The sequence below is a fragment of the Pleurodeles waltl genome, chromosome 1_2, assembly GCF_031143425.1.
Source record: "Pleurodeles waltl isolate 20211129_DDA chromosome 1_2, aPleWal1.hap1.20221129, whole genome shotgun sequence".
Classification (NCBI taxonomy): domain Eukaryota; kingdom Metazoa; phylum Chordata; class Amphibia; order Caudata; family Salamandridae; genus Pleurodeles; species Pleurodeles waltl.
In genome coordinates this window covers 1022639183-1022652739 of record NC_090437.1, presented here as the reverse complement: position 1 = coordinate 1022652739, position 13557 = coordinate 1022639183, and the positions used below count along the sequence as shown (strand labels likewise).

General features: G+C 48.3%; 1 protein-coding gene across 1 annotated transcript in view; it reads right to left on the bottom strand.

Annotated features, from left to right (window-relative positions):
- The window catches only part of PDS5A (PDS5 cohesin associated factor A), an 831005-nt gene that overhangs the window by 150941 nt on the left and 666507 nt on the right, over positions 1-13557 (bottom strand). The window contains exon 29 of the mRNA XM_069202018.1: positions 6921-6983. Coding sequence (XP_069058119.1) covers positions 6921-6983 — 63 coding nt within the window. The remainder of the gene's footprint in view (positions 1-6920; positions 6984-13557) is intronic.

Sequence of the window (13557 nt, the reverse complement as noted above, 5' to 3'; positions counted from 1 at the left end):
TCCCTTGCTGGAGCTGCTTGGCTGGAACCCCTGTGCACCGCATCTGCTTGTTGCCAAGGCTTGTTGGCTCTTCAGCCAGAAGACCTCCTAGCTCCAAGAAGCCCCAGCACTCTCCAGTTCCAAGAAAGATGCCCACTCTGCAATTCCTGCGACATGGCCATCCCTCTTTGCTATGCTGCTGAGGCCTCCCTGTGACTGCTGCCAACAGGTCCTGATGGGGGGGGCTCCAATAATTCTTGCTGGCTCTCCTGCTTGCTGAGGGGCTGGCCCTGACCTACTTTGCCAAGGCTGGGTCAACATGGACCTTGCTGGTCCCAAAAAATCCTGCAAACTCCGCACAACGCTTCTTAGCATTTGACAAGGCTTGTTGGTGTCGGACCACTGACTCCTCTGCAATCCGACAACCAGTGTGGGACAGCTTGTAGACAACTCCTGGAATCCTCCTGCATCACCTGGACTCCACAGCTGCACTTCTTCGTCCTGCAGGAAGTATCACCAAGAAGGGTGGACACTGCCCTCCTGAATCGCCTGAGCACCTCCACGTGGTTTGGACTTTGTCCCCTCTCTCCTTAGGTCCTCTTCTGGAATCCATGCCTTGGTTCCACTGACCTGGTTCATGGATCGCGACAGCAGCTGGACAACCGAGGTCTCCACTGATTTCAGCAGGAAGTTCCGACACAACTTCATCCCTATGCACCTGGGCTCCCTGCTGTAGGTACTCTACTGTTCTGGGAATCCACATGTGGGGGCACTATTCAACCTCCCTTGTCCCAAAGGATTTCTTCATGGTCCTCAGGGAAGGGTCGCAAAACGTCAAAACTCCAACCCCGATATCCCCATGTTATCCTATGGACATTGACCCGAGATTTCTACTCTGCAAAGGGGTGCCTGGGGAATCCTACCTACTTACCCTTGTGGTGATAGTACTTCTCCAGTCGTAAGGGTGGTTGTGGGAGTAGGGTGTGGTTTTCGCATGCAGTTTTTTTTTTTAGTATATGGTTTGGCACTCCTAGTGCTATGCTGACCAGTTTCTGCCAGCCTGCTACAACCAGTCGAGTTGCTGGGGAAGAGTGACTTTGTCACTCTGTGGCCAGGAACAAAGCCTGTACTGGGTGGAGGTGCTTTCTCACCTCCCCCAGCAGGAACTATAACACCTGGTGGTGAGCCTCAAAGGCTCACCCCTTTTGTTACAGCGCCACAGGGCATCCCAGCTAGTGGAGATGCCCGCACCTCCAGCCACTGCTCCCACTTTTGGAGGCAAGGCTGGAGGAAATAATGAGAAAAACAAGGAGGAGTCACCCACCAGTCAGGACAGCCCCTACGGTGTTCTGAGGTGACCCCTGCCTTTAGAAATCCTCTATCTTAAGTTTGGAGGATTCCCCCAATAGGATTAGGGATGTGCCCCCCCCTCCCCTCAGGAAGGAGGCACAAAGAGGGTGTAGCCACCCTCCAGGACAGTAGCCATTGGCTACTGCCCCCCAGACCTAAATACACCCCTAAATGTAGTATTTAGGGGCACCCAAGAACCCAGGAAATCAGATTCCTGCAACCTGAAACAAGAAGGTCTGCTGACCTGAAAGCCCTGCAGAGATGACAGACGACAACTGCTTTCTCTCCAGCCCTACCGACCTGTCTCCTGACTCGAAGAAAACTGCAACAGTGACGCATTGGACAGGGACCAGCGACCTCTGAAGCCTCAGAGGACTGCCCTGAGCCAAAGGACCAAGAAACTCCAGTGAGCAGCGGCTCTGCTCAACAACAGCAACATCTTTTGCAACAAAGAAGCAACTTCTAAAGAACTCACTCTTCCCGCCGGAAGCGTGAGACTTCACCCTCTGCACCCAGCGCCCCCGGCTCGAGCTCCAGAGAACCAACACTACAGAAAAGACTCCCAGGCGACCGCAACCTCATGAGTAACCTGAGACGACCCCCCTGAACCCCCACAGCGACGCATGCAGAGAGAATCCAGAGCCTCCCCTGACCGCAACTGCCTGTAACAAGGAACCTGATGCCTGGACCAAGCACTGCACCCGCAGCCCCCAGGACCAGAAGGAACCGAACTTCAGTACTGGAGTGACCATCAGGCGACCCGCTGCCTAGCCCAGTTGGTGGCTGGCCCGAGAAGCCCCTCTGTGCCCTGCCTGCAGCGCTAGAGTGACCCCTGGGTCCCTCCACTGAATCCTATACCCCACCCCACCCGGTTGCCCTCCGAAGACGCAGGTACTTAACTGTAGGTAGACTGGAACCAGAGCACCCCTGTTCTTCATAGGCGCCTATGTGTTTTGGGCACCTCTTTGACCTCTGCACCTGACCGGCCCTGTGCTGCTAGTGTGGTCATTTTGGGGTTGCCTTGAACCCCCAACGGTGGGTTGCCTATGCCCAGCAACTTCAACTTCTAAGTGCCTTACTTACCTGAAAATCTAACCATTACTTACCTCCCCCAGGAACTGTTGGTTTTTGCACTGTGTCCACTTTTAAAATAGCTTATTGCCATTTTAACTAAAACTGTGTATGTTACTGCTCTAATTCAAAGTTCCTAACTTACCTGTGTGGAGTACCTTGCATTTTATGTATTTACTTCAAATCTTGAACTTGTGGTTCTAAAAATAAATTAAGAAAATATATTTTTCTCAATAAAAACTATTGGCCTGGAGTTAAGTCTTTGAGTGTGTGTTCCTCATTTATTGCCTGTGTGTACAACAAATGCTTAACACTACCCTCAGATAAGCCTACTGCTCGACCACACTACCACAAAATAGAGTATTAAAATTATCTAATTTTGCCACTATCTTACCACTAATAGGAACCCTTGGACTTTGTGCACGCTATCTCTTACTTTGAGATAGTATATACAGAGCCAACTTCCCACAACCAGCAACATCACATCTGGTGCGAATGCCAAGGGCGGATGCGATTGATGCCACCTAATGGCGCACAGGGGTGCTGATCGAAAAACATCTCGGAATCCAGACAGATGCATGGGGGAAATTCCAAGGTTAGGAATCTGCAACTAGATGTCTCTATCAGATACACCATTTCAAGGAGGCAATCACCATCATGCCCTGGTATGACAAACTAAGAACAAACTGGGGAGAAAACTAGATGGCCGCCTCCACATAAGCATGCTTACTGCAGTAGGCTTGGAATGCTTTTTCTCTATGCTTGGGAAAACAACATTCCAAGATGGTCACTACATATGCATGCACACAACATTTATCTTGTTTGCCTCTAAAACATTCCGAGATGGCTGCACTGCATGCACATTCAGCGGCCAACTTGTGATTTTTTATTTTTTTTGTTTATTCTCAATTTATCCTTCTAAGATGGTGGAAGGCCATCTAAGAGCAGCCTAAAGAAACTCTCATGCATAGGCCTGACCACTAAACTACATGGGCAAGAGCTTTTGGCTTTGGTGATGCTTGCTAGTTCTATTTCGGTGAGGGGTTACCCGTTGCACGGTTAGAAGTGAATGTTGGTAAAAAACAGCTTTCAAACTGAGTTTTACTGGAATAAGTTCCAGTAATGTCTAAAGAATATGCGGTCGATAGGTGGGTTATGCTATACTTAGTTCATTGCTAAGTATACACTAAATATTCGATTTATTTCTCTGCTTCAAGTTTACTCATTTTAGATTTTACATAAAATCACATCAAAAAGTTTGCTCTTATTCTCCCCACTCCACCTTACCCTGTTCTCCCCCTTCTCCAAGATCAATATTTTTCACAGCAGCATGCCAATCAATATCTTGGATTGTAATATGTATTTTTATACTGCAGGAAAATGGCTCCCTGTTGCAGTTACACCCCCCTTCACGCTTTTTGCCTGATAATGATGCTGACTTGACTGTGTGCGTGTACTGGGATCCTACTAACCAGGCCCCCGCACCAGTGTTCTTTCACTAAAAATGTACCATTGTTTCCACAATTGGCACACCCCTGGCACACAGATAAGTCCTTTGTAGAAGGTCCCAGTGGTACCAAGGGCCCTGTGGCCAGGGAAGGTCCCTAAGGGCTGCAGCATGTGTTGTGCCACCCTAAGGGACCCCTCACCTAACACATGCACACTGCCATTTCAGATTGTGTGTGTTGGTGGGGAGAAAAAGGCAAAGTCGACATGGCATCCCCCGCAGGATGCCATGCACACAATATTCTGCCTGTGTCATAGGAAGTCACCCCTCTAGCAGGGGTTACAGCCCTAAGGCAGGGTGCACTCTACCACAGGTGAGGGCATAGCTGCACGAGCAATATGCCCCTCCAGTGCCTAAGTCAAATCTTAGACATTGTAAGTACAGTGTGGCCATATTTAGTATATTGTCTGGGAGTTTGTCAAAACTAACTCCACAGCTCCATAATGGCTACATTGAACACTGGGAAGTTTGGTATGAACTTCTCAGAATAATAAACCCACACTGATGCCAGTGCTGGATTTATTAAAAAGTGCACACAGAGGGCATCTTAGAAGATGCCCCCTGTATTTTACCCAATCCTTCAGTGCAGGACTGACTGGTCTGTGCCAGCCTGCCACTGAGACAAGTTTCTGACCCCCTGGGGTGAGAGCCTTTGTGCTCTCTGAGGCCAGAAACAAAGCCTCCACTGGGTGGAGGTGCTTAACACCTCCCCTCTGCAGGAACTGTAACACCTAGCAGTGAGCCTCAAAGGCTCAGGCTCCGTGTTACAATGCCCCAGGGCACTCCAGCTAGTAGAGTTGCCCGACCCCTGAACACAGCCCCCACTTTTGGTGGCAAGTCCAGAGGAGATCATGAGGAAAAAGAAGGAGTCCCCCACCAGTCAGGACAGCCCCTAGGGTACCCTGAGCTGAGGTGACCCCTGCCTTTAGAAATCCTCCATCTTGGTTTTTGGAGGATTCCCCCAACAGGAATAGGGATGTGCCCCCCCCCTCCCCTCAGGGAGAAGGCACAAAGAGGGTGTAGCCACCCTCCAGGACAGTAGCCATTGGCTCCTGCCCCCAGACCTAAACACACCCCTAACTTTTGTTTTTAGGGGTGACTCTGAATCTAGGAAATCAGATTCCTGCAACCTACACAAAGAAGGACTGCTGACCTGAAAGCCCCGCAGGGACGACAGAGACAACTCACTTGGCCCCAACCCTACCGGCCAGTCTCCAGACTCAAAGAACCAGCACAGTGACGCATCTGACAGGGACCAGTGACCTCTGAGGACTCAGAGGACTGCCCTGAACCGAAGGACCAAGAAACTCACGAGAACAGCAGCACTGTTCAAAAACCAGCAACAACTTTGCAACTTCCAAAGAACTCTCTCTTCTCGCCGAAGCGTGAGACTTCTCACTCTGCACACGATGCCCCCGGCTCGAGCTCCAGAGAACGAACACTGCAGAGAGGACTCCCAGGCGACTACGACGAAAGTACCCTGAGTCGACCCCCCTGCAAGCCCACAGTGATGTCTGCATAGAGGATCCAGAGGCTCCCCCTGGCCACGACTGCCTGGTAACAAAGGAACCCGAAGCCTGGACCAAGTACCGCAGCCCCCAGGACCAAGAGGAACCACCTACCAGTGCAGGAGTGACCAGCAGTCAGCCCTCATCCTAGCTCATTCGGTAGCTAGCCCGAGAAGCCCCCCTGTGCCCTGCCTGCATTGCCTAAGTGACCCCCGGGTCCCTCCATTGCTTTCAATAGCAAACCCGAGGCCTACTTTGCACACTGCACATGGCTGTCCCTGTACCACTGAGGGTGTGTTTTGTGTGCCTGTTTGTGCCCCGCCCCCCCCAGTGCTCTACAAACCCCCCCCTGGTCTGCTCCCCAAGGACGCAGGTACTTACCTGCAAGCAGACTGGAACCGGAGCACCCATCTTCTCTATAGGCGTCTATGTGTTTTGGGTCCTCCTTTGACCTCTGCACCTGTCTGGCCCTGTGTTGCTGGTGCGGTGACTTTGGGGTTGCCTTGGACCCCCAACGGTGGGCTACCTATGCCCAGGAGACAGACTATGTAAGTGCTTTACTTACCTGAAAAACTTAATCAAACTTACCTCTCCCAGGAATTGATGATTTTTTGCACTGTGTGCACTTTTAAAACAGCTTATTGCCATTTTAACTAAAACTGTGTGTACTACTGCTTTGAATCAAAGTTCTATACTTACCCGTGTGAAGTACCTTGCATTTTACGTACTTACCTTAAATCTTGAGGTTCTAAAATAAATTAAGAAAATATATTTTTCTATATAACAACTATTGGCCTGGAGTTAAGTATTTGAGAGTGTGTTCCTCATTTATTGCCTGTGTGTGTACAACAAATGCTTAACTCTACCCTCTGATAAGCCTACTGCTCGACCACACTACCATAAAACAGAGCATTAATATTACCTAATTTTGCCACTATCAACCTCTAAGGGGAACCCATGGACTTTGTGCACACTATCTCTCACTTTGAGATAGTATGTACAAAGCCAACTTCTTCCATATACAAATAAATTACGGCATAAAAATCTTTTATATAAATAAGTGAATGTTTGTGTATATCCCAAATGGGTCTAACAGCTAGCAGAGTTTCCTAATTTTTCTAAATGTATCCAAGGCATTGTTGTTCCGCAACAAACCGATTTCCTCACAAGTGCTAGTTGGAAACTACATAGATGTTTTCCCAAGCAAAAATGAAAAAGGGTAGTCCAAGTCATGATTAAAAGATGAAAACTAAAAGGCAGAAAACTTATGAATTGCAGGAAGTAATTAAAGCATCTGCTAATATTATAGGCAGTTCATGAGAAAGATGTTGCAACCAACAACACCTCTAAAATGAAGAATTACAAATGATTATTCCAGAGGCTGAAGAATGGTTCCATTTTCCCACCCATGTAAGATGAAGTTAAAGTCAAGAAAAAAAAAAGGTTTCTGAATTTGTTACAGCAGAAATGTACCATGCAATTGATAGTGATGCAGTAGAACATACCTTTCCCGTTAACAGAAGAATCCTCATTTCCTCCGTAATGCAACTCTTGTTATTACACAATTCCTAGTTGAGAAAATTGAAGAGAGTTGTCACTGTCGAAATTATGCATGATTCAGAGGAAACTGGGTTAACAAATTTGACATTCCAATATTTCGGCATCCAAGCAGTTTTATGCTCCAGTTGTCTTCTCAATTGCAAGGTGCATATAGTATATACTAAGAAGGTCCTTATTTGGGTTACTAGCACACTTGAACACACTGCAGGAATATTTTTACATTTTTATTTTCATTAGTGACCATTATCCCTAGAATTTTCATGTAATTCACCATTTAACTATTTTAACAAGCAACACAGTTATTTAAAGTTTGAAAGGGTTCAAGTTTATGGTGGGCAAGGTCAGTAAAGAGGCCTAGAGCAAATGTAGTATTGGCCCTACCGGGGGATGTTCCTACACTGCACTGCAAATATTTTTGTCCATATAGTACCCAGTTAACCACTTTCATGCGTCAGACAGCCTGGAGCCGTCAGACGCTAAAGCGCTCATGTGCGTCGGACAGCTCTCGTCCGTCAATGCACATGGCACTGGAAATCCCTCTGGCGCAGGCACCAGAGGGATTCCCTGTTGAAATAAACAGCCTTGGGGGGTGGGGTACGGCTTCCCCATCTCCAGGGGCTGTTTCTTTTGTTTCAGTGAAATGACGATAAGCGCGCGTGGATGTAATTTTATTGAAACCAAAAGTGAAAGTGAATTTTCACTTTCACTGCCTCGGTGCTCAGAGGGCTAACTCAGCCCCCACGCACTGAGGAAGACAGGAGATACATCATTGGAAAGGGGAGAATCTTCCCTTTCCAATGGTACACCCTGCCTAGTCGATCACTGCTTGGGGGAACGCCGAAGCAGGGATTCACCCACTAGACACCAGAGACAGAGGAGAGGCCGCTTGGGCAAGGACTTATGCAGCCCCCTTAAAATTCAGTCTTTCTGAAACCCTCTCTGCGGCAGATGGGAGCAAAAGCCTCAGATCTCTTTCCCCCCACCCCCACGGGGGGGGGCGTGGTACAGAAAGCCCACCAAGAACCAGGGATTTTTTTTTAATAAACATTTAGAGGCGGGGGCTGCCCAAAATGGGCATTGCAATGCCATCCCCTCCACCCTCAAAACCAACAGTCTTCCACTACCACAACACCTCCAAAACAAATCAGCAGTCTTTCTGCTCCCCTGCCCCACCAAAGCAGATGGTGGCAACAGACTCAAATCTGGGAGGGGGGGGATTTAGTGGGAGCACAGAAAACCCTCTAGGCATCAGGCTACCCCCCCCATCTAGGGGTGGGGGCTGTCCAGAATGGGCATGGCAATCCCCCTTTTAAATGGGCACAGCCTTTCTGCCCCCCACCCCCAACTCCCCCTGGGGGGCAGATGGGTATTATTTCCTCGTTTCTGTCCTCCAAGGTGAGCAGAAAGGCCACGAGACACCAGGGAAGCATTTTCATTTTTACAACAGAAGGGCAGTAGCTGGCCACCATCACTGGCATGGCTATGCCTCGACCCCAACTGAAGGGGGCAACAGTATTTCTGCCACCTCCCCAAACTGGTGCTGTGATCCCACAAAGAAATTTGAGAAAAATGTGATTTTCTTTTTTTAGCTAAATTTGAGGGTTGCAGCGAAATGCTGGGTAAGACAATGTTGGGGGATTCAAGTAAGTCACACCTCTCCGTACTCCACCGGGTGTCTAGTTTTCAGAAATATCCGGGTTTTGTAGGTTTCCCTAGATGGCCGCCGAGCCCGGAACCTAAAACGCTGGTGCTCCCATAGGAAAGCACTCTTTTTTTAAAATGGGTTAGCTCCAACTTTTTCCCTGGTTTCCGATGTGGCTTTGACTGTTTGTGCACTGGCTCCCTGCTAACGAGGTCCCCATTTTCACATCTTTCTCCCCAAAACTGCAGTTGTTTTGCACAATTAGCAAACTCTTTAGCTACCACAGTAAGTCAGTGGTAAATGGTACCCCTGGTATCTAGCACCTGTGGTACTAAGGAAGGTCTCTGAGGGCTGAATCACCAACTGTGCCACCATCAGGGTCCCCTCCCCAAACTCATCCAAGTGCCCCCTGAAAACCTACAAACAGAAGTGGTCATAAGAAGGGTCTAGTCACCCTAACGCTGGGCAGCCCACTGGCTATTACCTGGCACTCCCTGTAACGCCCCCTAAATTGAGTATTTAGGTGGCACTCCTGAATCCTAGAACTCCGATTTTGACAACCTAAGAAAGCCCAGACAAAGAGTAGCATACGCAGAAGAGGAAAAGACGCAGCTGACCTGGAGCTCTGGCCTGCCTGCTAACCTCAAAGCATCCTGCACATGAAGCCAACTTGTCCAGCTTTCAATAAAGACTCAAGTCTCCCATGGACACAAGACTTGCTCTGCAATAAGAAACTCCAACGAAAAGACAATGCAGCTGCTGGGCCCTGGAAACCAGACACTAGAAGTGACCACTGCACCCAACGATAACGATCCAAGGTTAAGCCAACTGACAGTGCCAAAGCATGTGCCAAGCTGCCCAGAGACAGAGTCCAGCGTGGTCTCACATATCTTAAGACTCTTCTGAGATGCCTGCAGCCTCTGCACATAGGCACCATCTCCCACAGGCTTGTGGAGAGGAAAAAAAGCTACAGCAACCACTGCAACTGTGACCCCCACGCTGAGGTGGGTCATCGGTGCCAATGACGTTCCCCAACTCCTAGGAGATCGACTTCACCCTGGGTCCACCCCTGCCAGCTCCCCCACGATGTCTGCAACCTCAACACACAGGACCCCCTGACTGCGAGTGCTCCTGGATGTGAAAACCTGGTGCCTAAAGACACCCATGCATCCGTCGCCCCTTGGCACAGGAGAAGAGGACCAAAGGTGCACCTCTGTCCTTGAGCACCCAAGTCTACTGCCTACCTGTCTGCTCTCCCTGAATGGCTTCCCAGCCAAAGCCTGTTTGTCATTGGGTTAAACTCCCATAGGAAACACCTGGGCACTCAACACCTTACTGCACCTGGCCGCCCCTGTGCCGCCTGGTGTGACCTTTTGGTCAAGTGCCCAGTGCTTACCTTAACTCCCCGAGATTAGCTTTGTAAGTCATTAATCCTGTGTTTGCTGAACATACATTGACAGAACTCTGAAAAGTGTCTATTTTTGAAACTGCAAAGCATTTATACTTGCAACTCTACTTACCCGATTACGAAATTCTTGGGTTTGAAACGTATATAAAAATAATTATTTTTGTAAATTGGTCTCAGATTTATTGTTTGAATGAGAGTCTCATTTATTGCCTCTGAGTACAACAAATGATTAGCACTAACCTCTGATAAGCGTGATTGCTCGCCCACACTACCACAAACAGCATTAGTGCTATCTACTGTTGCCTCTATAATGCTAATTAGGGTTTCACTGGACTCTCTGCACAGTGTACTTCATTTTAGTGCACTATTTAGAGAGACAGTTTCCTACATTGTTGGAACAGTGGTGGGGTCTGCGACTTAGTATTTGCTGATACCACTTGGTCAATAGGCGAAAACACAAATAAATCCCCAAATTGCCTTTAGTTAGATTACATTTTTTGAATTGGGCATTTTTCCAAATTCCAAGAAGTAACTTAGGGCCCTGGTTAACACTGTTTAAAAAAAACACTTACTGTAGTTAGGACTGCAAAACCTGTGTTAGGATTTTATTTTTCTTACTCAAAAAGGTCTGAACTTAAGTAAAATAATGAGTACCTCTGAGGACAGGGTTGTGGTGCTCAACCTCACCCCTACCTTCAGCTTTCACACAAAGATCTGAGGGCCCTCTGTAAAACAAAAAAGGTCAAAACAGACACACCCCCTATCAGTGCACAACTCCAGGAGTTTGTGGTAGAGCAGTGGTTCCCAACCTTCTGACTTCTGTGCGCCCCCACTTTGTGATTACTGGAACCCAGGGACCCCCACTCACTCATTACTTGAGTCCAAGGACCCCCCACTAAGTCATTACTGAAAGCTGGGGACCTACTCTGTTAATATTGTTAAACTTTCTAAGCATTCACAGACCACCTGAGGAGGCTTCGCGGACCCACAGGGGTCCCCGGGCCACAGGCTGTGAACCACTGAGGTATGACCTGGCCAATCCTTCTGAGGAGGCCACTGACCTGATAACTCAAGAAAGTGAGGAAGAGGTAGATCCATCCCCCTCAAATTGAAAGGGCAGAAAAGGTACCCAGAGTGCCTAGGCACACCCCCTGTAGTGGATGATACAAGTTATCCCAAATCTAGAGATAGACTCTCTGAACAGGAGATGCTTTTAGAACAACTGGCTAGGAAAATTGCCCAGGAGGACAGGATCCTGGAAATAGAGAAGAAAACAAAAGAAATGATTTTAGCACCCATTAATGGTGGCAGCTATATTGCAACTAGGGACAGAGTAGAGCACTTTGACCCTAAAATCGATAAAGGGATTGCCCACAAATATGAGGAAGGTGATGATATCACCAAATTGCTCACAGCCTATGAGAAGGCCTGTGTTTCCAGAAGACGTATGAAAGAGCACTGGGGAACTCTCCTTTGGGAACTATTCTCAGGAAAGTGGAGGGATAGACTCCTCACACTGAATGAGGCAGATGCAACCTCATATGATCGCATGAAGGCTAACCCGATTGAGAGATTTGGATTGGGTTGACCACTTAGGAATACAGAATCAGGTTTAGGGAGACCCACAAAAACCCTCAGTCAGTCCTGGGCTGATTTTGCAGACTTTTCAGTGAAAGCAATAGATGGTCGGTTAAAGTGAGGTCAGGTGCTAAATTATGATGAGCTTTATAATTTCATTATAAAAGGAACACCTATTAAGTAACTGTACTTCTGAGAAGCTGCATCAAAACATAGTGGACCTGGGGCCAGTCTCTCCCAAGAGCTGGGTAGGAAGGCTGATATCATTGGTTTAGAACCAGGGAGTCCGAGACAAGACATGGAGGGGGTAACCACAAGAAAGTCAGAGTACTCGCCACCACCCCACCCCCAGCAAAAAAGGTGGACTACCCTGAAAATGAGTCCATTGTAGGCCACCAAAAATCTTTTCAGGCGGGTGGGTCTCAAGACACCTCACAAAGCAAAAGTAGGTACCAGGGTAAGAACTGGGATGTCACTAAGGCACGGTGCTTTGACTGTAGGCAGGCAGGGCAGCGAAAAAAGGACACTGTCTGTCCTAGAAAAAAGCCCACTAGTAACCCCCCAGGGGTTGCCAGTGTAGCCATAGGAGATGATTCCTTAAATAAGGAGGTCCTCTTACCCTTTAACTGGAAAGTGAGGCCAACAGGTGAGTTGGAGTTGGACCTACTGGTGAATGGAATCCCAGCAACTGCCCTGAGAAATACCTGTGCCAATCACAATGTTGTGCATAACAGGCTGGAACTTCAGAATATCCAAGGTGAGATTGCCAGGGTAAGAGTTATCCTAGGGGAGGTCACTGTTAGGCCTGTGGCAATAGTGCCCCCAAGCATAGCTGGGACCCTCAGTTTGGAGAAGGGTGGTAGTCAGTAAAGACCTCCCCCTTGATTGTCTTCTTGCCAATGACCACCCAGTTGGCAGGTGACTAGGCGCTTCCAAAATTGAAAACCCGACATGGCACACACCCTGTGTGCCATGTCGCTAAACACTGCATGTAATATATGTAAGTCACCCCTACAGCCCTAAGGCAGGGTGCATTATATTACAAGTAAGGGCATGTATCCATGGGCAAATATGCCCCTACTATGTCTCTGTCAATTCTTAGACACAGTAAGTGTACAGGGAAGCCATTTTAAATACATGTGCTGGACACTGCTCACTACGAATTCCACAGCTACAAGATGGCTTCTCTGAACCTAGAGATGTTTGGTATCAAACATCTTGTATTAATAAACCCAATGATGTATTTACTAATACATGCACCCAGGGGGCACCTTAGAGGTGACCCCTGAAAAACTTACCAACTGCTGGTGAGCTCACTTGCTGGTTCTGGCCAGCATGCCCCCAGCATACGAGAATCTGACCTCCAAGGGGAGAGCCTCGGCTCTCAAGAGGTCAGAGACAAAAGCCTGTCCGGGCTGGGGTGTTTACACAACCCTCCCCCCAAAGGATGATCTACATTACAAGGCAGGAGTATCAAAGAAGCTGATCGCCTTTGGTATGTAGATCTAGCTTTCCTCAGAGGAATATGCCAAAACCCCATCTGGGACCTGGACAGGCAGGAAAATTAGCTATGCAGGAGACGTGTCACACTTCCAGACTGGGAACACCCGTAGGGTGGCCACAACTTAGGAAACTCTGCCATCTTGCATGTGGTGGAATTTAGGGACCTTGGACAGGGTGATGCCCACTCCCAATAGGAAGTGGTCATCTAGGGCGTGTAGTGACCCCAACGTTAAGTAGTCCTTTGGCTACTACCCTTCACTCCCCACAACACCCCCTAAATGAGTATTTAGGGAACCCACAAAGCCCCCTAAATGAGTTTTTAGGGTCCCCACTGATACCAGTTCATTTAATCTTTTTTGGACACAAAAGGAGAAGTGGACGAGATGCCTGCTGAACCCAAGAACCGAGGAGTACGACTGACTTGGCTTCAACGCTGCCAGTCTGCCTGCTG